The 24242-nt window shown below is 38.5% G+C and overlaps 1 protein-coding gene across 1 annotated transcript; it reads left to right on the plus strand.

Annotated features, from left to right (window-relative positions):
* The first annotated feature begins 1131 nt into the window (after positions 1 to 1131).
* Positions 1132 to 22511, plus strand: adam10a (ADAM metallopeptidase domain 10a). Its single transcript, XM_026319780.2, has 16 exons — positions 1132 to 1363; positions 6015 to 6165; positions 11421 to 11539; positions 12465 to 12623; positions 15002 to 15102; positions 15541 to 15699; positions 16304 to 16396; positions 16628 to 16811; positions 19737 to 19900; positions 20016 to 20199; positions 20286 to 20436; positions 20559 to 20742; positions 20868 to 20979; positions 21165 to 21385; positions 21490 to 21616; positions 21907 to 22511. The coding sequence occupies exons 1-16, from the start codon at positions 1312 to 1314 to the stop codon at positions 22011 to 22013; spliced, it is 2268 nt and encodes a 755-aa protein (XP_026175565.1). The 5' UTR covers positions 1132 to 1311; the 3' UTR covers positions 22014 to 22511.
* The last annotated feature ends 1731 nt before the right edge of the window (positions 22512 to 24242 follow it).

Consider the following 24242-nt stretch of genomic DNA (forward strand, 5'->3'; position numbering starts at 1 on the left):
TTGTTCTGCTGCTTACTTGCCAATACTAAAGTATAGTATAGTAGCTTTTTCTTTTTTGAAAATCTATTGGTTTAATTATTTATCTTTTCCATAGTGTGTTATACTGTATATCCTATATGTTTCTGTGTTAGTAGGCTATTAGGAGCTTTCATACACAATACACAAAAAAATAATTTGAATATAACTTACTAAATTCATTAGTCTCTAACCTATTGACTTTTTTCATAACAGACAACATGGCTTTTCAGGACACAGTACAGTGATGTAAACGGTCCAACTATATATCCATTTAGGTCAGCTAGTTCCAGACTCCTGATTTTGTCTGTGCTGGCTTACTGTCATGGCTTAATGGGCCACAGTTTTTTTTTTCATTTGTACTTTTCTTTGACAAGTATCTGCCCCAAATTAGTTCTGTACACATGTGTTCCTCTCGTACCAGACATGAAATATGTCGAGGTGAAGGTGAAACAGATTTTATATAATAATAATAATAATAACTAAAAAACTGAATAGCACCAAAATGTTGATTTCTTCTATACATTTATAGGCCTACATTTGTTATACTATACGCCTAATTGTGTTGATTTTTAAAAATAAAAAAATATTCTTCATGCCTTTATGGAGCTGGGTAAACATGTCAGTAAAATATGTCCTTCCATTTTAAAATGGAAGGATATATTTTTAAAAGAAAGCGTACTGCATGATATTATAAAGGTGTTTCAAGCAGGGTGACATATATAGATGCATACTACGTCTGGGGTCTATTTATGACACACTATTCAGCGACAATCATTTCTGTATGTTTATGTCGTATTTCGCGTTCTACTTCTTCACAGGGCTTGTCCTCCATACAACCCTACACTCTTATCAGTTGGTAAAGTCGGAAGTCACAGTTTGCGGAAGTAAACAACTTGCGGAGAAATCACTAAAAACAGAACACATATAGCACATTTGTGCGTGTTTTCTGGCTGGCACCTGAGACGGTTGCACTAGAGTGTTTTTGTCATCTTTGTGTGAATCTGAATGCTGGTTTAAGGGATTTTATAGCTGTTTTAAAATCCCCTACGTCTGTACCAGTAGTGAGATGGGTGTGTCCATGAGCTTTTACAGAGCTCGGCGGAAGGGAGGGCTTGCCTGTAGTCTATCAGTCTGTCTCAGGCTGCCTCAGAAAGGCAGAGCCGGTACTGGGGATGGGAGCGGGCTGATCGGGAAGGCTGACTATTCCTTTAAGTGAAAGAAAACGAAACGAAGCAATCAGCGGGTTCTCTGGGTGGCTTAGCTTAGTTTACTGTTATTTTTTACAATTTCGATATGATATTGGCTAAATTAACCCTCTTGTTGTGCTGCCTACGAGATATCACGGGTAAGTTTGCAGTTAATTCGCGGGGAAAGTGTTCAGTGATCAGTGGCGCCGCCGCTAATCTGATCAGGCAGTTGGATGTTGCTGTCTAACTCGCTAGCTAGTCGGCTAATGGTAATGGTAACTGTACCTTAGTGTTTGCGGCCGCTAACATCGTTCGTTACACTGACAGTGTGGACCCAGGCCAGGTTAGCCGACCCGTATTGACGGGGTATCAGGTTAATTCGGTTTGGTTGATACAGGTTAAGTCCTGTGACCGAACGGCAGCCTGAGCTTTTGACAGGTTCTGACTTGTAAACAACAGCAACAGTTAACAGCGCTAATGTAACGTCGCCAAGCAGACATTAGAGTTGGAGCTAACCGAACAGAGACGCCCTGAGGTACACACTTCGACTGAGACTGTCCGCAGGAGTCAGGTAGACTCGGAAGAAACAGAAATAATTACTTGCTTAGGCTATTTTCAACAACTTCTATAGTTTAACTTTAGCTGCTCTGTAACATATAGTTAAGTTATCCAGCAAGCTACACATGATATATGACATGTTCAGCTGCTGCAGCCTTTGATAGCCATTACATCTGCCATGAGCACATTTGTAGCTTATTTTTAATTACTTTAGTTTTCACTACTGACATATGCAGACTCTGACTCTGCTGCCTTTGTACAGCATAGAAAAGACGTGACATAACGTTGCTTTAACATTAGCAGCCAGCCTTTATCCGGTTGCTTGTACTAGATGTGGTGATATGACATTCATTTAATGGTTGTGCTCGGTGCTTGTCACAACAAAGTCTCCCTCCAAAAACGAAGTAGAGTCCTTTTCTGGTGTAGGCTAAAGCTTGCTGTAATTACAGGAAATGTTCTAATAATGGTTTCCAGGTTTCTGTCAGTCAACTTTAGATTTTCACCCAGATGATGAAATGCTTATTGCTGAGGAATGCTTTTTTTTCAGATTTCATACTTGAACAACCTGAGGTTTTTCACAAACACGACAAAACAATAATTCAAAAATAGATGACTGATATTACTAAATTGAACTGTGTAGAGAAATGGGTTTTGGGGAAATACAGATAAACAACAGGGTCATAGGAATGTGATCAAAATGTAGTAATTAAATGTGTTTTAACTCTTATAATCCTTGAGGAAATGGTGTTACTGAGATTTTTTATAGGATGCTGCTCAGATTCAGAAGCTAACACCACAAGTCTCTTGAAAGTGGAGGCTGAACTGAGCAGGCATGCAAAGCCAGAACAGGAAAACCAACTAATTTGGTTTACATTATATTTTTTAATGCTTTTGCATTGTTACCATACATGTTTGGTATGGGTACAGACCTGAACTGCTTGTTTTATAGACCATAAACTAAAAGAATTACTGTTGTAGTCCTGTTGATACATTAAGGGTCAAGCCTCACATCACATCTTTATTAACCACTAGTTAATGTAGGCATGATCACTTCTTATAGGAAGGACTGATGTGTATTGTTGGAACATTTATAGTTAAATTCTATACATTTGTTGAATGGAGCACTCTATCAAATAAAAAAATGTAACTCTTAAATTTCTGTTTATGAAAGTCTAAATGTATGACTTGTTCCTGATGTATGTAATAGTGCTTATACTATCTGTGGTTGAAACCTCCACTGTACAAACCTTGATTGCAGCAACATCCTTGCATTCTGTCTGGCATGTCGGCAGGCACAGTAACACTGCTAGTTGAAGTGTGTACTTCAAGTGAGAAAGCCTTCCCCTTTCTCTGCTTTTAGCTTACGTCTTTACTTTTTTTTTTTTTTATCAGGAAGACACATTTTGGTGCTTCAGCCACACCAAAGGTGTATGTGAACCTAAACAAAGACTTTATGTTCCTGCCCTATGCGTAGAAAAGGTGGGGTAAAATTTGTGCTGAACCTAATCTGATATGAACACCTGGCAGTTTGTTTAATTTCACTAAATGAAACAGTTCCCTAAAATAAACGATTAATATGGCAGACAAGTGAGAAAATCCATGTGTTGTTAATCACGGATTGTGATTATTTTAGTAGGAACGAACTTTTTCAAGGGAGTCAGTCTTTGAGACAAACTTGGTTATACTGCAGCTGCTGTTACCTGGCTTTCTTGTGGTGATTGATTTTGCACAGAGTTTTTTTTTGTGTGTGTGTATATGTGTGTAATAGCCTGGAATTTTGTTATGGACAGTGTTGGTCAGGTTTGATGCTTACAGGTTACAACTTATCTTCTTAGTGTTGTTTTCCAGTTCTGTGTAATACACCATGTTAAATTGCCCTGAGCCATGACCTGGCATGCTTGATATTGTGAAGCTATGATCAGATGAGATCCATGCATCACCTCTGTTTCCGGTTAACAGTTTTCTTCCTGTCAAGAATTGCACTTGAGGCTGAATCAGACTGGTCAGAAATCATGATGATGTAGCCTTTACAGTGAAAGTAAGAGCCAGGTTTTTCACTGATTTTGTGGCTGGCTGGCTGGCTGGCTGTAAATTCCTAGCTTCTAGCTTTTAGTTAGGGAAGCTGCTTAGGTCCAGTTAAATTAGGGTTGATATGTTACTGGTCAAGTCATGATTCTGTATATTTATTGTTTCAGCAATTTTAAGGATATCCCTAGAAAAAGGGGTGAATGTAATAGATATCAATTCAAAAGCAATACATTAAAAACAGTTAAACAAAATGTACATAAAGACACCAAATAAAATGCACCAGATATAAAGCAATCTGTTTTGGAACAGACTGCAAAATTAACAATCAGCAATTTTTTCATTATTTCATGAATTCGTGTTGGTGAGTTTTGAGTTGATTTGATGCAATTAATGAAAAATAGAAACTCAAAATAATTATATTAAAAATAACTATAGGATATATATGGAGTGATGCAGTATTTTAAAGAGTATTTTAAATTATGTTTCAGACAGAATGACTTTTGTATGTAATGTAATATTTGAACATGCATTTTATGCAGTCATAAATATTTGTTTGTGTCTTAAAAGCATTCATAATCTTGGTAATGGTTGCTGCAGTCAAAATGATGCCTACAGTAAATGATAAATACAAGCAGATTATTACAATTTAGGAGTTAGGGGCTGCAGGGGTGATGTTTTAAAGTGAATGCTGTGTTTCAGTCTGGTTGGAATGTGGTAACACCAGTTGAGCACCATAGTTGAGAGTTGGCTTGAAAAATAACCTGGCACTACCCTCACCTTTTTGGAAAAGAAACCCCAGAGTTCCCTTTGGACATTTAGTGACCTAATGTGAGTGTAGACCATGGAGAGATGGAGTTTTAGGGGAGTGTAGGCTGTTTAATATCTTAGTGATTGAAACGGCCTGGTTTTGACTTAACAGAACTATTTAACTTGCTAATAAAATACTTATACCTTAGTTTTAATGTGACGTCAGACTTGCTTCTGAGGTATTCTGCAAGAAACCATCTGTTGACAAATCAGCATTGTGCTGTCATACTATTACATATTAATGTGCTTGTTGCTTCTTTCTGAGAAGCCTGTTCTTGGCAGTCTGAGCTGGCAGTGTTTGCTTTTGTACAAAATCAACATATTCCCTGATTAATTACTGCACCACTCTCCCTGAGCTCATGATGTTTTTTTCAGCTGGTTGTTGGTTCAGTATAGTTTGGCTGTCATTATTCTAATTCTCAAAGAAGGGCTATAGAAGCAAATTGCTGGAATACCTTCTTGCTATATTCATGGACGAGTTGCTACTAGCCTGGTACAGCCTCTCCCTTTTTCGGGAGTTATGACTCCCACTACATGGAAACCATACAATTAACAGAACAGTGTAAAAGCAGTGTAAAAATACAGACAAGGCACAGCACCTGTACTATAATTTTGGCCAGTCTCTTAGTAATCTTAGCCTTTCCGCACAAAAGCTTGGAGCTCATTGTCAGTCCCAGGTCTTAAAACAGAGTCCTTGCTAATTCTTTACAAAGATTTTTTTGAATTGGCTTATATTTTTTTCCTCTTATAGCTCCAAACACTAGACAGATTTTTAGTTGGTAGCATTCTGTGTTGCCTTGTAATGTAGATTAGCATTTAAACAGGCTGCAGTCTATTCTCGTACTGTGCTCGCACAATGACGTACAGTATTACTGAAACAGAAGCTCAGTCACCTGATGTGCATCATGTGCTCTCACTTGTGCTTTAAACTGACCACTTTCTTTGTCTTTGTGAAAAGAACAAAGAAAATGGTCAGTATGAAAGCCAACAGGATTACCTCTGTGGGGGCACATCAATAAGCCGAATAAGCCTGTTAGGCATTGTTAGTGAGTAACAGCTTGTACTATAGCTGGCCACTGTTTTCCGAACCTGCCTCCATAAATAATCAGAGTAATGATAGGTTGATTCCATCTAGTTGCTTTAGTTTGAGAGTGCTGGTATTGTGCCTGATGGCTCAGTCATGACTTTCTGGATCACTACACTAACATTTTGCATAACATATGTGGTCTTACTGCTGGGATGCATCAGTATGTGTGTTGTAAACAAGGCCTGTTGGTCAGATGTAGGTGGCTCTTTTTGTATGTGTACACATGTAAATGTTTTCTTGTTGACTGCATCACCTGTCCTTTTAAAAAGTCATATATGAACATTAATGTTGGTTGATGAATATTGATGAGCTGTCGAACTGTCTTTCAGGTCACACAGGAAATCCCTTGAACAAATATGTCCGCCATTATGAAGGTTTATCATATGACACAGAAAAGCTGCACAGCAGTCATCAGAGAGCCAAGAGGGCACTCTCTCCCCAGGACAGGACTGTGCACTTGGATTTCCATGCACATGGAAGGTCAGTTTAAATGTAGTAATATTCCCTCACTCACTCACTCGTTCTGTCTTCTGACTTAACCCCCATACTCTGCTGCTTGAATGTTTCGTTTTTTGTTTTTGTGAATATTTGTTCCACCCTATGCACTCTACTTGTGAACACAAAATTCCGTAATAATTTGATAGAACAGGACTACACATACATTTTACTCAAGAATAGTTTGAGGAACAATTTTAAGTTTTTTTTTTTTTAAATGACTTAATGTGTTTTATTCGACATTTATCTCATCATATTTACTGCTCTTCCTGTTCCCCCATGAGTGTGATATAGAAATGTTCTTTCAGTTCCACAAGTGCCATTAGTTAATGCAAATCATATCATTTATGAGTTGGTTATACTACTTCCTTGTTGAAACATCTGGTCACAGAAAGAACTGTAGCCAAAGACAAATGTTACATTAATACAGGGCACTTACATTATAACTAAAAATGTACTGAAATTTTCATTTAAGGAGTGATAGGCACATTACGTAGGTGCAGGGCTTTTGAATTTATAATCAGTGAAAGATGTACAATGAAAGTTTAATCAAGCCTGGAAATGTGAAGGAACATTAGTGATCTTGTGTTGTGATCAGGTGTTATACCTGCAGGCTTTCAGCAGGAGCACCAGCAGCAACACTGTGGGTTATTTATTGCTTTCATAATACAAGACTAATCACATTACTTCAAACTTTAACTACTTTCTTCCATTTTTTAACCTGTGGAGACTGTTTGCATTCTTCCTCTGCTGTCAGATTCAGTTTGTAAAAAGATTTAATTCAAGATGAGCTCTTGTCAAGGTCACGGTGGTGCCACTGGTGTTTTGGAAACAAGATTATTTCAGGAATATTTCCAGATCTGTATCAGTTGAGTTCTTGTCACTTGGTGTAAATTGGCAGCAGGCTGCAGTAGAATGTGTGTTAATAAAACATTTGCAAATAAATGGTTTGTAAGCAAAACAATTATTAAAAGAAAATGGCAAGACATTGAATGAGGGAAGGTATTAACATCAAAAGCAACAGCTAATTTTGCATATGTTTGAAAATGTTTTCAAATAATTTCAAAGCAGCATTTAGCTGTTTGCTGTCTCTCTGGGAGTGGTAGTTTATTTTTTACCAAATAAACAAGGGTTTCTGAGTGAAACACTGTAGATGCAAGAAAGCAAAGGCATAGTTTTCTCAGGGTGTTTCTCAGTGGAGAGATAAGCTGCTACTCCAAGGGAACAATGAGTCATACCCATATTTCACTAACTAGACCCTAGCTAAGTACTGCACATAGGCAGAGTTTGACATTTGCACTGCGGGGAACATTTTTTTAAGTGACGTCAGTACAGGACCAGCGGTGCATGTTGTGCATACAGTAGCAGAACAGGACCAAGCAACACAGAGCAGCAAATTAGTGTTTGGCTGGCACAGAGCTGCTTCTGATAGTTTGCATGTCCATGTCTTCACATAGTCTTGACTGCTGCTGGATGGTACGCTCAGGTTGCTCTGGTTTAACTTTATCCGAAACCAGGCATTTTACAAAACACCCGACTGTCCATAACTACTCGTGACAGAAAGAGATTAATCACTAAATGCACAAAAGAGAGTGAACTCTTATCACATCACATCACAACGTGCTCAGAAATGAACAAAACAAAAACTGAATTTAGGTTTATTTCTATCAGTGTGTTTTATTTTTTGTCCCTTTGTGCCTTGCTCTGATTTATATTTATTTTTCTACCTTATTCTTTTAATTTTTTTTTTTGGCTATTTGAAGAGCATAACAAGAGCAACACTGTTTTTTCAGCCAACTCCCCATGGGTTATCACAGGCCTGTTAAACAGGTCTTTTTCCTGTGCTTGTGTGTTCTTTCCTGTTGGTGCTGGCACTGGAGACAAAGATGGTGCCGACTGTATTAGTGAGGTAATGCAGGATGATACAGCCTGGTCACTTTCTGTCTGGTTACACTGTAGTGTCTAAAGAGCATAATCAACATTTTTGTGGTTTTACCTCGAAGTTCAGCCAAATGGGCCTGTACTGTATAAACAAACAAACTCATGGGTGTGCTAAGTGGCAGAGCAATGTAGTAGCAGTGCACAGATCATAATTGTCTGAAATTTTGATTTAAATCTGGCATTAAAGGTCTGTTGTGATGCTGCTGAGATTACATTGTGTATTCACAGTTGTTTTTTATCATTAGGTTAGCTATAAAATACACAGAATCAAGCCATTTGCCACATACACTTTCTCTTCTGTGGAATCTCATGGCAGGGTTGTTAGCCACTATAGACGTTTGTTGTAACAAGAGAAAAGCCTTCTTGTGTGTGCCCACTCACATGAACATTTGTGGCCAGATCAGGTGATCAGACAGGGCATACAGTATCCTCTGTGGAGGGTTTTTTCTTTTTTTATGAAGAGATGCAAGAAGTAGTCTGACGAGCAATGCTGATGCTGCTTATCTTTCCAGTAATGAGAGTCATTTGTAGCATGTATTTTCCTATTGTAATTTGTAAAAATATGAAAAGATGTTACAAACGTTACAGCCCTCACATTATGATGAGAAAGTAAATTATCGGTTGCCTTCCCATCAGGGCGTATGGGCCTCTCAGAGCTCTGTGTGAGAGGATATACTGTGGTTTCTTGAGAACAGACAGTGAGAACACATAGCAAGGCAAGGAGGGTCCCCTTCCAAGAAATGTAATAATGTAACCTAACTACACATAAAACATGCTTTTATATAGTGCAGATATTGCCAGTGTTTGTTGGCATACTATGTCTGTAGATATGGCTTGAGGGCACTCTGAGTTGGCCTGCTTGCTCAGTGTGTGACTGTCAGATGCTTAAGTCGGTATGTTCAGCATTTTGAGATATGTCTAAATAATTGATTAGTCAGCTGCTTCTGCGAAGCAAGGAACACTGACTTCACCTCCTTTCTTCTTCCTGTCTGTTGCAAGCTGTTTTTTCTTTTAAGTGTTTTTGTCAGAAACATTGTGCAGTGATTCTTTCGTTTTTTCCTTTTCAGTTGGTGAAACCTTTTTCTGTTTAGTATGGAAAGTGCATTTCATTTAAGTGTTGTTTCCTCACTATTCTTGGTGCAGAACTTCTTTCAATTCCTTCCTCTTTTTTTAGTATTCTCTAAGTTTAAATTCACACACCTGGTTGGTTTGTGTTTTTCCTGAAATATAAATCATGTCTAGAATACGACCATACATTTATTCATCTAGTTGTGCACTAGCCTTATTCACACAGATTTGCAACTTTGACTTTTAGGTTTCAATGATGGTCTGGAGATTTGGAGGTTCTGTGATCAATTGAGCTTGTGATGCGACACAGATTAAGTCATGAGTCATACTGGTTGTTGTAGAGTCTACTGATAATGTGTGGGGAAAGAGGCCAGAAACTGTAATGGGTGTGCCATGAAGAATAGCAAGCAGAGGAATTTATACTCAGTCTATTGTCAAATGATCTTCTTGTCACAATGCTGACTTCAAAGAGTAGGTCATAGAAGCCTTTGTCCTGCATATTTAGCAGCTCTCTCTCTCTCTTTTGGGGTTTCAAATTCTCCTCTTTTTCTTTGTCTTCTGACCCTTGTCTTTGCTTCATTTGTCACGGTCCTTTGATAGAAGATCCCTAATTTAGAATATAGATCTCATCATGTTAGACTGCTTGAAATACATATTCACTTGATCCTTTTAACATTAACTAGATGAGAAATTACAGGTCACCATGTGCCATGTTATTATTACCAAAGTGAGTACAAATCAAAAGTAAAGGAACGCAGAGACAAAAATGTTTGGATAGAAAAAGTTGTTTTGCATAATCTGAGAAAGACCAACATTAAACTGGTTGATGAATAATTAAAAGACGTGTAGATAGAATACTTTAGTAATCCCAAAAGGAAAGTGTAGTGTTGCAGCAGCCACTTCACAAATTTACAGGAACAACTGAGGCATGCAAGGATTTATACAGTTAAAGGCTGAATCATTTATGAAAGCTAGATAGACTAATAGATAGAGTAAAAAATAAGTTTTAAAATATATAAAGCAAACAATAGAACACAAATATAACAGTCATCAACAAAATAAATACTACACAATGATACACTGTGCACTACTGCAAGTCACATGTTGTCTCAAGTCATCTATGTTTTTGGTACTAGTGAACACTAAATGGAAAATACTTCCACAGTAACAAAAAGATTGTGTGTGAAATTAATGCAGGGGTTATGGAGGAAACAGTGAGTGTTGGTGCGGGTCAGGGATTTATCCTGGAGAAGGAAATCCTGGTCTGTGTCTGACCCTCACAACATGATTTGCTATCTCAGTCTGCCAAACATGTTTCACTCCTCCCCACATTCATCTTTCTGTAGCTTGTTCTCACATACCTCTTTGTTTTTCTCTGCCAATGCTTTCATGTACTCATTCCTGCAGTGTAGCAGTTCTGCCTTTACCCCCCCCCCCCCCTCCTTCTTGTCCTTCTAAACACACCCAGATCTGCAACTTCCACAGCTAAATGCTATGAATTGTCCCTCCGATGATTAGGAGGAAATAGCTCTCCAGTCTCGTCTGCTTCCTAGATTTTCCACACAACTTTAAAGGGACATTCTGCCACATTCACACACACAGTTTATTGTCATGATTAATATTATCCAGTCCTTGAATTATTATCAGTGTGTTCTTTGTGGATGTGAAAGGTTTAAGAAAATAACCCCAATGATGGATTGGTGTGGGAACTGTGCAAATGAGGGAATATGAAAATCATTGTAATTAACCACACAGTCTAACAGAATAATGCCATTTATTGATTTAAGGAAAGTGGATGAAATAGTGACTCATACTAGGGACTAACAAACACCCATAAATAATTAGAACACAGCAGAACTAAATACGTGTGCTGGATGCTTCTGAAAAATGTTATTCTGGCATCATGATACCTAATCGTGGGTTATATGGGGCTGCTTCCTGCCTACAGATGGACAGGTGATTTAAAAAGACAGCAAGCAGCGTCTCCTAATAAGTGTGTGTGTGTGTGTGTGTGTGTGTGTGTGTGTGTGTGTGTGTGTGTGTGTGTGTGTGTGTGTGTGTGTGTGTGTGTGTGTGTGTGTGCGTGTGTATCCTACTAGTCCCTTAGGGTGTGAAACTGTCAGTGGAACTGTTTATCATGTGGCCCTCATGTCGGTGTGTCAATGAAACACTTTTCACATAGTGTTGGGCGCTAATGCTAACTAGACATTTTGTCCTATTCTGCTGTTTAGGCAGTTTAACCTGCGGATGAAGAGGGATACAACTCTCTTTTCTCCAGATCTTATCATTGAGGTCTCAGGAGAGGACGCACCCATTGATACATCGCATATTTACAGCGGAGAAATCTTTGGTAAGTCCAGACATTTACCAGGAAATATCTCTAATCCAATTGTGATAGTTTTATTTTTCAGTTAATTTGAAAGTTAAATATCATCACCTCTCTTTTTATTATTCCTGCATTATCCCTTACATCATCCTTTAAATGGCTTGTCAAACTGAAACTTTTTTTTCCCTGCAGCCTTTTCTGTTTACAGTGTGCATGAGTGATAAATTTAGGTTGTTTTGTCCAGTATTTATCACAGCACAACCTAACACACAGGACCTTTCATGGATTTCTTCCTTCCTCTCTCTACCCCTTCCCTTCCTGCACATCTTGCTGCTCCCTGTCTCCAGCAGAGTTCAGATCCAAAGCCGGTCATCATGCTATGATCAGTGGGTCTTAAACTAAGAGATTTCAAATTTTCTTATTGCAGATAATCTCAGCTCAGAATTTGCAGACATTATAAAAAAAATCATATTTAAATGCTACAGAATTTATTTTTGCTGTAATAAATTGAGTTAAGGTGTGTTTAAATTAAGCACAAAGCAAAATTTTACCTTGTTTTAGTCATGCAAATTTGACCCTTGGACTTGTATTGCAGTCTGTCAACAATTGGGTTGGGCGTTTTTCACCTTGTATGGATATAGATCTTTTATGTGCTTTAGGAAACCATGGCTTTCTACATCATTCCCTTCATGTTGTTTAAATTAACTGAGGATTTCTCTAACCTTAACCATTCTTTAAAATTCAAAAGAATTGTGTCATACTACATCCAAATAGCGACATCTGTTTGGGGACATTGTATGTAGGTTATTGAGCAGACCCTACAGTATAAGTTACTTTACTTTAAGTTGCCTAAATGACTGGAGGCATTTCACTGCATAGCCACAATATGCCACAGTATTACTTTACTGATATCATCCTTAAAATCAATGTTTTGTCTTCTGTGTTTCAGGTGAAAAGGACACACTAACCCATGGCTCTGTGGTCGATGGGCGCTTTGAGGGCTTCATTAAAACGCACCAAGGAACGTACTATGTTGAACCCTCAGAGAGATACCTAAAGGACAAGAATGTGCCCTTCCACTCTGTCATCTATCATGAGTATGACATCAGTAAGTATGCTTGATTTCCCAGCCTTTATATAATGACATAGAGATTTGCTTGTGGCTTGTTGGGTAGGTAGTTGTACCAGTAGGTTTAGCAGGTACCTTTTTAAATGCATCTTTATAGAAATTTATTGGCTAAAGACAAACTAAATTGAAGATTCTTCCTCAGCCTGTTATTCAAATATGGAATACTATATTTTATCACTATGAAGGCTGAAAAGTAATATTTCAAAAAGTCTAATTTTGACAAAAACATTACTTTTGCATCCTGAGGAATAAAACAAAAAGTGAAAAAGTTGTGAGGTACGGAACAGATGGTAAGCAGTTCAGAGACTGGCATGTTTGACAGACTGGTAGCACCAAGATTTGGCTCTAGAGGTAGGATTAGAGCACTACACAGCATAGGCATGACTCACAGCCACTGCTAAAGGTCAGACTGCAACCAAACAGAGAGATTTTCTGTTCCAGGAGACTCCAAACATCTCGATCCTTTCCTCAACACCTCTCAGAATGTTTGGAAATGACCACTAAGTTTCACAGAGGCAAGGTGCCGGTGTTGACTTGAGACTCCAGATAGGCACTGGAGCTGATGTAAACCCGGCCCTGGCTTTGGCCTGGCTCATTCACTTCCCTCCATCCTGCTGTTTAATTCTCTAGGACTCACATATAAACACATAAATAAAGACCATCATAGGGAGACTCTTTGGAGCCCCTGAAAGAATTTTAAGCAACACTAGGACAGAGAAGCTGGCTGCAGGACCAAGTGAGGAAAACCGAGACCCTTGCAGAAGAATTTGGGATGTCTTATAAGCTCTAAGAAACTATTTGACAATAATCATATTTACATAGATCTGCTTTTTCATCACTGCATTAATGTCCTGATTTGGCAGTTTTATATCAAGATTTTTGTACTAACACTACTAGGTCAGGGTGGAGTCGGCCCTTACAAACTTGTGTGGGTTTTTTTTTTTTTTTAGGTTTTAATCAATATGTTTTAGTCTTTAACACATTTTCCTGTCTCTTCATGCATAGACCTGGAGTTTTATTTTTTTTTAATCTTTTTCAGAAGTTACTTTTAGAACTGAAAAAGATAGAGGAATTGTACTTATCAAACCCATTGTCCTCCCTTTCTACTTTTGACTTTTTTTTTTTTCCAGTCCAAAATGCAAAGGCCTTTTTGATTAGCAGTTGAATAAGATGGCATTCACTGTAGTGACAAAGACGTCTTTCTCTGTAAAAGCTGAAAACACATTGTCAGAGGTTGAATGCGTTGTTTCAGTGTGTGTCCAGACACTGGACTGTTTCCCTTACTGAACGACCAGCAGTGTTTGCAAGACATTCAGGCTGATGTCCTGCACCACTATTAGTAGGATCAGGCGTTTTACAAACGTGCACTGCTCAGATGTAATTTAGTTTGATTTAAACATTTGGATTTAAACATTTAAACGGTTGTCATCACAACACCCAAATAAAAAGTTTGCTGCTGTTTATTTTACTATGAGCTGCAGCAATGGCAGGGATCTCTAATTTTAAAGCAGTGGGTATACAAGCTGTTTGGCTGACAACTAGAGGCAATACTCTTCTTACTTTCGGTATGTAACATTTAGACATTGTATTAGCCCAAAATAAATGTCATATTCCTCATTTGCATGTGTGTTTATACTGTACCTTCTTTATCTAAAACATTAAATCATACATTATTTGATGTTGGATTGCCTTATGGGTGTAGCGTATGAACTGTCACATAGGACAGCAGTGGAGATGATCGTACAGCATATTGCACGACTGATTGCATTTTGTTTTCCTGTAAATACCATTACTGAAGTCAAATGGACTTACTGTAGTGGCACACAGATTCATATGTGTATTTTTCATGTGAAAACAGAACACAGTGTGCAATCTCGATATGAAAACACGACATATTGTAAATACAGCAAGCGTTCCTTATTAGTTTTTTTGCTGTAATCTTTTGGCACTGTTTGACATTACTGAAAAGTCTATTCACATTGAATGCAGAGTTTGTTTGAGCACCCATCCTATTTAAAATTAAACATTTAGCTGTGTGAACTAGCTTGGAGATAACTTTGTTACACTGTGGGTGTAAACTGAAAAAAGGTTGGGTAGAACAGAGACGCAGTAGCAAATCATGAGTTAAAAACCCTCTTCTGCGCAGATCGAGAAGCTAAAAGAGGGAGATAACGGTGAGAGGAAGATAACAGGATTTATAGAGAAAAGTCCTGTCACTCAAACTTCAAACAAAGCAGCTACGCTTCCACACTGTCACCCTGATTCACCTCCTCCAGTCCAACTTACTTGAATCCAAAGAGATCTGTGACAGTGTAAGCTTTTCACAAGGTCTCCCTTATCTCCTCCATATCTGCCAGATTACCCTCATAAATATGGCTCAGAGGGCGGCTGCGCTGACCACTCTGTGTTTGAGAGGATGAGGAAGTACCAGTCATCGACAATAGAAGAGCCAGCCAAAGTAAGTGCCAGCATCAAAACAGAGCACCCCACTTCTACCTCATACTTAAACACACAGATGGACAAGGCTCATGAGGCTAAAAAGAACCTTTCTCGTAACGTCAGTAAGAGCATGTTTGTATTTTCACAACAGGTGCACATGCTTTCAATGTCAAACCTGATTATTAGCCAGTGTTGATTTCATGCTCAAGCTTTTTAAATACAAGGTATTGTAAATTTTGTCCTGGAGTTTTTTGGATGAAAAACACAGCAGCTCAGGAAGTATTTTATTCTCCTGACACTGTCAAACCACATTATGATGATTTACACACTAAAAATAAGCGATCACGAGAGAAAATTAGTTCCTGTAATCTGAACTGATGAGTGTTTAGCTGGGGATAGGTTTAACCATCAATTTTGTGCTCCTCAATTTTTAACTACTTAATTGCTTTCTGTGCAGGCAGTAAACAGTGTGTTGGAAGAGGAAAGCTCCTATGGTCCTGTCATTCTGAGGAACAAGAGGGCAGCAGGGAAAGAGAAAAACACCTGCCAGCTCTTTATCCAGACTGACCACCTCTTCTTCAAATACTATGGCACAAGAGAGGCTGTCATTGCCCAGGTATGCAGCCCTGCAGCCAGTGCAGTATACAAAAATGATGTAATCCAGAAGCTATTTTGTCTGTACCTTTACCCAGTCAGATAATTGCATAGGTGCTTAAACATTCATTTGCTCATTCACATTCAGGCTATATTCTGGAGGAACAAAGAATGATGTATTTCAAGTTGTGATTAGTTTAGTGTTGCACTTCTGTGACATTGTGAGACTTACGATAGATGGTTTTAAAAAGAAGGATCAAAATTGATGCAGCAGAACCTGATCATCCTTATTTGGCATATTGTTCTTTCTTGAAAAAAACAGATCTGCATTGCCTACAGTGCAACTTGACCTCAAAATTGGGGTCTGTTTTAGAATAGTAGTATTATCTAGAAGCCTTGAGCTGCTAGCCTCAAGCAGGGATGATGAGAGATCTAGTAAGTTTACTGCTTTCTAAAGCCACAGTGATCTTATATTTTATATTGATATATTGTATCACAGTCATTTGTAGGACTGTGAAGTAAGCTCACTGTCTTCAGTGTGGTGGATGTAACAAAAACTATCTATGAAGACATGTTTTTTTTCCCCACTGCCTTACTACTAATCTAAGCCATCACTTTCTCCACAGATCTCCAGCCATGTGAAGGCTATTGATTCAATTTACCAGGCCACAGACTTTATGGGCATCCGAAACATCAGCTTCATGGTTAAAAGGATCAAAGTGAGTTGATTCTGAACAAAGATTTGGTTGATATTCATTGTTAGCTGTCATTTTGAGTCTGGACAGTTTATAACAATTAAGAACATTAAAGTGGTGAAGTCTCATGACCCCATTGGCTTGGCAGTGAACAATGTGGTGAATATTTGTTGTTTGTACAAGCTTTATTTCATAGTTAGTGTAGCAGCATCACTTCTTTCTCACTTTTTAATTGTTTAACTCTCTCATTGTTAGATAAACACCACCACAGATGAAAAGGACAAAACCAATCCTTTCCGCTTTGCCAACATCGGGGTGGAGAAGTTTCTGGAGCTTAACTCTGAACAAAACCATGACGACTACTGCCTGGCCTATGTCTTCACTGACAGGGACTTTGATGACGGTGTTCTTGGCTTGGCTTGGGTCGGCGCACCCTCAGGTTGATTTACAAAACACATACAAACTGCCCTAGTACTGCACCGAGCTCAGTTTAGTTTGACATCTTGGATCTCAGTGTCTGTGGCAAACAGTGTTGGTCAAGTTATTTCCAAAATGTAATACATTATATATTACTAGTTACTGTAATTTGAAAATAGTTATATTACAATTTCTCTCTTAATTGCAATGTGTTACATTATTCTCGACTTACTTTCACCAAAGTAACCACATAAGTATGATTAGGCATTCTAAATTGCTAAAATATAGTCAATTCATCCATTATAGATCCAGTAGAGGTTATGCTATCTCTTCATCTAGGGAGTTCCCTCGGTGTCGCACAGATTGCAAATTGCACTTGACTATTACGTTCTTGTCTTTTTTTCTCTGATGAACTGAAAGGAATTGGAGTTAGTTTATCTCTCTAATGTAGGGTATAATATTTCCAAAATTACTGTTGTGTTGTATGACTGCATTACAGCAAAGTAGTAATATATTACTGTAATGGTGTTACTTTTGAAATGCATTACTCCTTACGCTTGTGGCAATATTGCTGTGGTACACAGAATGATCAAAGATTGACCGTGTTACCATGGTACTTGTGTTATGCAATGGAGAACTTAGCTCGAATTGTATCTGTATTAACTCCAGCAGACCCTGATAAGCTTTACCATCTCCGCCATTGCATTACCAACCCAAATCCCCACCACACACTCTCTTGAGTAATTTGAAGGTCAACGAACTAAATGCATTAAGTAATCTGCTGTCAGCATTTTAAGCTTTTTAATTTCCTCTCTGTCTGCAAGTATTCATCAAGATGGCCTGATTTTTGTAACAACAGTGCAGTAGGGTCCAGCCATAAAAATGTGTGTATCTCTTGGTGGAAATAGGTCATGGAGGAAATTGCATTATGCGGAATATGCACTCTATCGTGGATTTTATACAGTGGTGATTGGCCTCCAGAGATCCTATAGATACTTTATAATGTAAATGATTGTAAGACACCGTCAGAATCTGTACACAAAGTATTTACTGTAGGAAATGTTTATCCATATATATGAGAAAACGTTGCTGTAGTATTTATGTTTTTTTATATGGTAATATTTACCAAAAGGAATGTTTCTGTCAGGATTGATCCTTTTATACAAACTGGCTCTTTGCACACAGTGATAGTTACAGTGGGTTCTGCTTCATGTTCCTTTAAACAAGCTGAGACACCACCATCTCAATATGAACAATACAGAAACAGACTCAGACAGTCAATGTGGATAAATTAGCCAAACTGTAAGCAGAAAGCATCGATTGAGATTAAAAGATGGGTTGCAGTGAGAGGTAGGGTGAATGTTTGTACAGAGGGAGTCTGTGACAAAGGCCAGGGATGCTGGTCAAAAACTGTTAATGTTTAACTGATTTGACTGGATCAGGTTTTAACATAAGTGACTGCATTGGAAAAGCTACACAAACAGATACATATGTGAAGCATACAAACATAAAATATGCAGTCATACTTGACACACACACACACACACATAGTTGTTTTAAGTGCTTTTAAGTTTCTGTCTGACTAGGAGACGCCGCTGACATTTTCTGCTGCCACTGGGCTTATGGCTTATGGGGAAAGCAGTAGCACAGGCGTGCTTGTGGTCAAATGTTATTGCAAGTTGTTGACACTGTTTGCTGTGCTTTTTCCAGCTGATCTTCTTTGTTCTTTTTAGATGATTCAAAGTACAGACTAGTTGGTGTATATACTACACACCAGTGGTTACACTGGTCTACAAATTCTTGGAAAATTATCGACCCCTGAGATATAAAATGTGCTAATTCTTCTAATTTTGATTAGATGAATTAGAAAACAGGTGAAAAAGGTAAAGTTTTCAAGATATTTCACAATAAAGATTTAAAATATCTATACACAGGTGAGGGGGGGTGTCTGATGATCACGAAGCTTTGTAACGTCTTGACAAAGTATGGTAGAACAATAAAAATGAAGGTTTATATGGTTGTCTTCATTTTGATACTAAAGATTATTAACTAACTGTAATTTACTGGTCTTTTATTAGCAAACATTATGTTTTTGGTACCAATAGAAAGATAAGTTTATAATAATGACTGGTGTGACACCATTGACCATTTTGATTGCTGAATAACATTTTGCTGAAAACTTATAGAACATAATGACATGCATATTGGCACCTGTTCTTCTACTAATGCAGCTAGCCTGAGTTTGAATTTTGCCATGATCTTCTAATGGTTCTTTTTCCTCACGCTTTAGTTTGACCAATTTATCTTCTATTCAGACACCAAATGTTTGGCTGCTTTATAGCTCTGGACAATGGCTCACGTTTTCCACTGGAGTAAGATTTTATGACTTCATCTTTGCTGTGTCAAAGTCACTTTTGTAGTATCTGGCATCACATTACACGTTTTTATAAAAACTAATTTTATACTCTCTCATGCAGACTAACATGTTTTCAGTTTCATGGTAAACCTGACACTGCAGAGACTTGGCTAATACCATAACATACGTCTGTCAATTTGGTTGCTCGCTCCATCTGTTAAAGTTTCTGTTGACGATTCAGTGATTTTTTTTTTTTCTGCGGAGTGGCAAATAGTGGAGAAAATAGATGATCATTGTTTTCTGCAGTGCAGTAACCCATGCTGTGGCCAAGCTGTTCCCCTCCTCAGAAACAACTAGCAACACCAGCAGGCCACTCTCCTCACTGCATGTGTTGCCTACTCATGTTTGTGTTTAATTTGGTAGGGTCCCTGGCTGCAGAATTCAAAGGTTTATGTCACCTGCTGTAACTCTTGACACAACCAACCAATTTGATTGTTGAACTTCAATCTGTGATCGTGTTGAAATCTTGTATGTTCATTAAATAGAATGATAATTAATTCTACTGTTGTATTTTTCATTGTCCTGCCACAGGAAGCTCTGGGGGCATCTGTGAGAAGAGCAAACTGTACTCCGACGGGAAAAGGAAGTCTCTTAACACTGGTATCATCACTGTGCAGAACTATGCCTCCCACGTCCCACCCAAGGTGTCACACATCACCTTCGCTCACGAGGTTGGGCATAACTTTGGCTCTCCTGTAAGTACCATGATTTCAGACACTGCTCTTTGCCATTCGTTCTCTTGGCAAGTTGTATGAGGGATTATATTCAAGTCTCGCTGACCTCTTCCTTTTACTCCTCTACCTTTGACAGCATGACTCTGGGATTGAATGCACCCCTGGAGAAGCGAAGTTGCAAGACAAAAAGGAGCAGGGCAACTACATTATGTATGCCAGAGCAACATCAGGGGACAAGCTCAACAATAACAAGTTCTCGATCTGCAGCATCCGAAATATAAGTGCTGTTCTGGCAAAGAAGAGAGACTACTGTTTTGTTGGTAAATTCTCTCGTATAAACCTATCTTTACCTGTCTGTGGGAGAGTGAGAGACTGTGTCTTCACACTGTTGTGTCTGTGTGTACAGAATCTGGCCAGCCTATCTGTGGTAATGGACTTGTAGAAAATGGAGAGGAGTGTGACTGTGGCTACAGTGATCAGTGTAAAGACCCCTGCTGCTATAGTGCCAATGAAGAAGATGGCAAAAAGTGCAAGCTCAAACCTGGCAAAATCTGCAGGTTAGATGTAATATGCATTTCTTTGTTCATTTGTGAGGAACTATTGAGTATAAGAAATACTGTTAATATTTATCACATATATTTTTGACTTCTGATTGCGTATTTGTAATTCTTTCTTACAGTCCCAGCCAAGGTCCATGTTGCACACCAGAGTGTACTTTCAAGGGTGTAAACGAAAGGTGCAGACTGGAGTCCGAGTGTGCCAAAGAGGGCAGATGCAATGGAGCTACACCCCTGTGTCCTGCCTCAGAACCAAAGGAAAATTTCACTTCTTGCCATGCAGAAACACAAGTCTGCCTCAATGGAGTATGTTTGTTTCAGTTGGCCTTTCGCTGTTTTGCGTCTGGAATGTGCCGTTTGTGAGGTTGTGTTTGTATTTAAATAAAGCTTTTGTACATTTTTTTTTTCTGCTACCAACTTGTTTGAACTAGGTATGTTCTGGTTCCATTTGTGAGAAGTATAAGCTTGAGGTATGCACCTGTGCTAGCCAAGATGGCAAGGATGAGGCTGCTGAGTTGTGCCACATGTGCTGCATGGAGAAAAGTGAGTGACACACTACACAATTGTTCATGACTCAAAATACGTACTCCCACTAGTAATTTCAATTCATTAATTGTGTGATAAATGGCAGCACTGACTGAGTTTTAATTTTTGTTGTTAGTTGTGCGATTGTTAGGCTGTTTTATTTTTGGCATCATAATGATCTCTCCCTCTTACTCTGCCCTCAGTGAACCCGAGCACCTGCAGCAGCACCGGTTCAGAGAGATGGGCCAAATTCTTTAACAAGAAGGTCACAACGCTACAGCCGGGCTCACCCTGCAATGACTTTAAGGGCTACTGTGATGTGTTCATGAGATGCCGTCTGGTGGACGCCGACGGGCCGCTGGCAAGGCTAAAGAAAGCCATCTTTAATGCAGAACTGTATGAAAATATTGCAGAGTGGATTGTGGTGAGTGTCCCTCTACTTTAAAATCAGAAATCCATATCAAAGCTATTTCTGCAGCGCCTCTCACCTAAAGGATGTTATTATTTATTATATCCTCTGTTATCCAGGCTCATTGGTGGGCTGTGCTGTTGATGGGCATCGCTCTTATTATGCTAATGGCTGGCTTTATTAAGATTTGCAGTGTCCACACGCCCAGCAGCAACCCCAAACTTCCCCCTCCAAAGCCACTTCCAGGTATAGTACATCATGTACAGTTGTGTGTTTACATGCACCCACAATATATAGGCACATGAGTTCAGCTCACATGAGTTGGATAGATAGAGATGCAATATATAGATAGATGCAGCAGACAGATAGAGGAATGGTAAACAATAGCATGATCATATGTGAGGTTCTATATGCAGTTGCCTTACTTTCTGCTGTGGACACCTTCTACAGATAATTTAGAAAAGTAGCAGCATTAGGTTCTAGCATTCATTGTTCCTTTTTTTTTGGACCCTTATTGAGATGTCTGTGTCCTGTAGGTACACTGAAAAGGAGAAGACAGCAGCCAGCAAACGCACAGCAACAGGCCCTGCGCCACCAACGTCAGAACAGAGAGGACTATCAAATGGGACAGATGAGACACTGAGAGACTAGTCCGCTCTTTGCCTTGGTTCTTCTTAGTGCCTACAATGGGAGCACTTCACTCCAAAGAGTTACCTTTACCCCATATAGCAAAATTCAAAGACCTTGCAACTTAAAAGATTTCACTGGACAAAGCCTGGATTTTTTTGGGCCCAACAAAAACCTCTGCTCTAAGAGCCAGATTAGCAGTGGTTCACACAGCTTTTATAGGAATTAAATAACTTTTCTAGGAAGGGACAGGAGATTATGTGGTCTTAATCTTATGTTTTTTTTTCTTTGAATGCTTTTTTTATTTTTTTTCTTAAACCAGAGTGGGGTGGAAAGATGCAGTTCTCCTCTGTCCTCCGTCTGCACTACCTTATTTCTTTCCTGTTCTTCCTCTGTGAAGTGCTGCCATCATCAGCATGTTGGCAGGACTGCAAGTCACTTGAGTTTTTGCTGCCAATCATAAACAACATTGGGACGTTGTGATGGAAGAAAACTTTTTTTTTTTTTTTTTTTTTTTTTTGCCAACATAATTAGGCTGTTTCAAAAGCACCATCAAAACTTCTTATTGCTATCGCGAACATGTTCTTTCAGTGTGCAATTGTACAGATGTTGTATTAGCTTAGCTTTTTCTGTTTCAGATGAAATTTATTTTCTGTATGATGAACATGATTTTAAATTCACTTTCTCAGGATTAATAAAACAGCACCAAACAAATGTATTGGGTGGAAAAGAGGGCTGTGAGTGTATTTTGGGGTAAAGCCCCTCTTGTCTGAAGCCTGTACAGAAAGGTTCGCTATTTGCTGTAGAGCCATTGGATGTATTGAACAGATTGTTTAGAAAGGAAGGTAGATGAATGAACTAAATAAGATTTATAGTGTCATCTGTTAACAGCTGAACTGTGGGTATTATTTGGAAAAGTATATTTAGTGATCTGGTTTTGCAGCTGCGTTTACATAGCAGTATATAATCCAGAGCTGAAACAAATGGTGAGAGAATAGCTTTTATCAATCTGATTGTAGCACACTTTTTAGTTCGCCATAGCTGTTTTTCCCTGACTCGTTCTTTTGGCAATAATTTGAGACGTTTGTAGATTGAGCATTTTTTTTGCTGCTTAGTGTTTGCGTCTCTTTACATTCACAATGGAAATACTGAAACCAAGAAGGAGAAATGAAACTGTGGAAAGAGTAGGAAGTAAGCAGTGATTGATATACAAAGCTACATTTGGCTAACACAAAATCAAACGGTACTAACATTATTTTTCATGATATACAATATGTCTCCAGATTTCTTTAACAGATTGTAAGTGGCATTTACTTTGAATCATATTTTTTACTGTCCTGCTTTACTTTGGCTTAATTAGATTTTTCAGGTGTCCTCAGCCAGATTAAATCGAGGTCAACTTCACTGACGGATGGATGAGAATGCAGAATGCTTAAGGTTGGGTTGCTGGCAAAATATAGAAGCGTGAATGATTTTGGGAGAGAACAGCTAGGTGGAGCAAAGACAGACTGAACGTGTTTTTTTTTTTGTTGTTGTTTTTTCTTACCCTTGCAAGAGTTGTGCTGACTACACCTGCAGTTCAGCATTGTTTTCAGTGGAAGGTGTAAGGGTGATGATCAGACACATTCTATGCAGAGTATCACAGTTCAACAGCGACCAAGTCAGCCTCGTCACAGCGAAATGCCTTTGTTTCCTTTTAAATGGGTAAATGTGTTTTCATAAGAAGACAGTCTGTGCTGCAGCAACATTTCTGAACAGACAAAATGCAATTGCTTCTTTTATTGTTTTTTGTTTTTCTTTTTGGTGCTACTAGTAGTATTTTTTTTTTTTTTTTTTTTTTTTCCTTGGGTCAGAAGTTCAAATATGTTTTTCATTATTCTTGGCAAATTTTAAAGCTTTCTTGTGTCTGGGGTTGCTTTGCAGAGTCAAACTTATCTTTTTGTTGCTATGGTATGATGTGGACAATGCTGGGTGTTTAGGGTTAATACTTTGTCCTTTCACATGTTGCTGTGATGTGGAGAAGGTGTGCACTGAAGTGTAAGTGACGTAAACAGAATCGAAAATGGCAGCAATTCAGTACTACTGTCTGATTTTAATGTTTCCTGTGTTTTATACAGTGTCTTTGATGTTTTGTTTTTTGTCCTGTTTCCTTCTGCTTACTTTGAAAATTTTACTAAAGTTGCAATGGTATCGTGCAAAAATCTAATTTCTTTTGAATGACTTGAAATGCATTAATAAACCAGAA

Source organism: Mastacembelus armatus, chromosome 3 (genome assembly GCF_900324485.2).
Source record: "Mastacembelus armatus chromosome 3, fMasArm1.2, whole genome shotgun sequence".
Lineage (NCBI taxonomy): Eukaryota > Metazoa > Chordata > Actinopteri > Synbranchiformes > Mastacembelidae > Mastacembelus > Mastacembelus armatus.

Bases quoted from the DNA above. Each gene is read 5' to 3' on its own strand.
- adam10a (XM_026319780.2), top strand. From the start codon at position 1,312: ATGATATTGGCTAAATTAACCCTCTTGTTGTGCTGCCTACGAGATATC. The intron at 21,386-21,489 runs GTGAGTGTCCCT...TCTGTTATCCAG, and splicing joins ATATTGCAGAGTGGATTGTG to GCTCATTGGTGGGCTGTGCT. The intron at 21,617-21,906 runs GTATAGTACATC...TGTGTCCTGTAG, and splicing joins CCCTCCAAAGCCACTTCCAG to GTACACTGAAAAGGAGAAGA.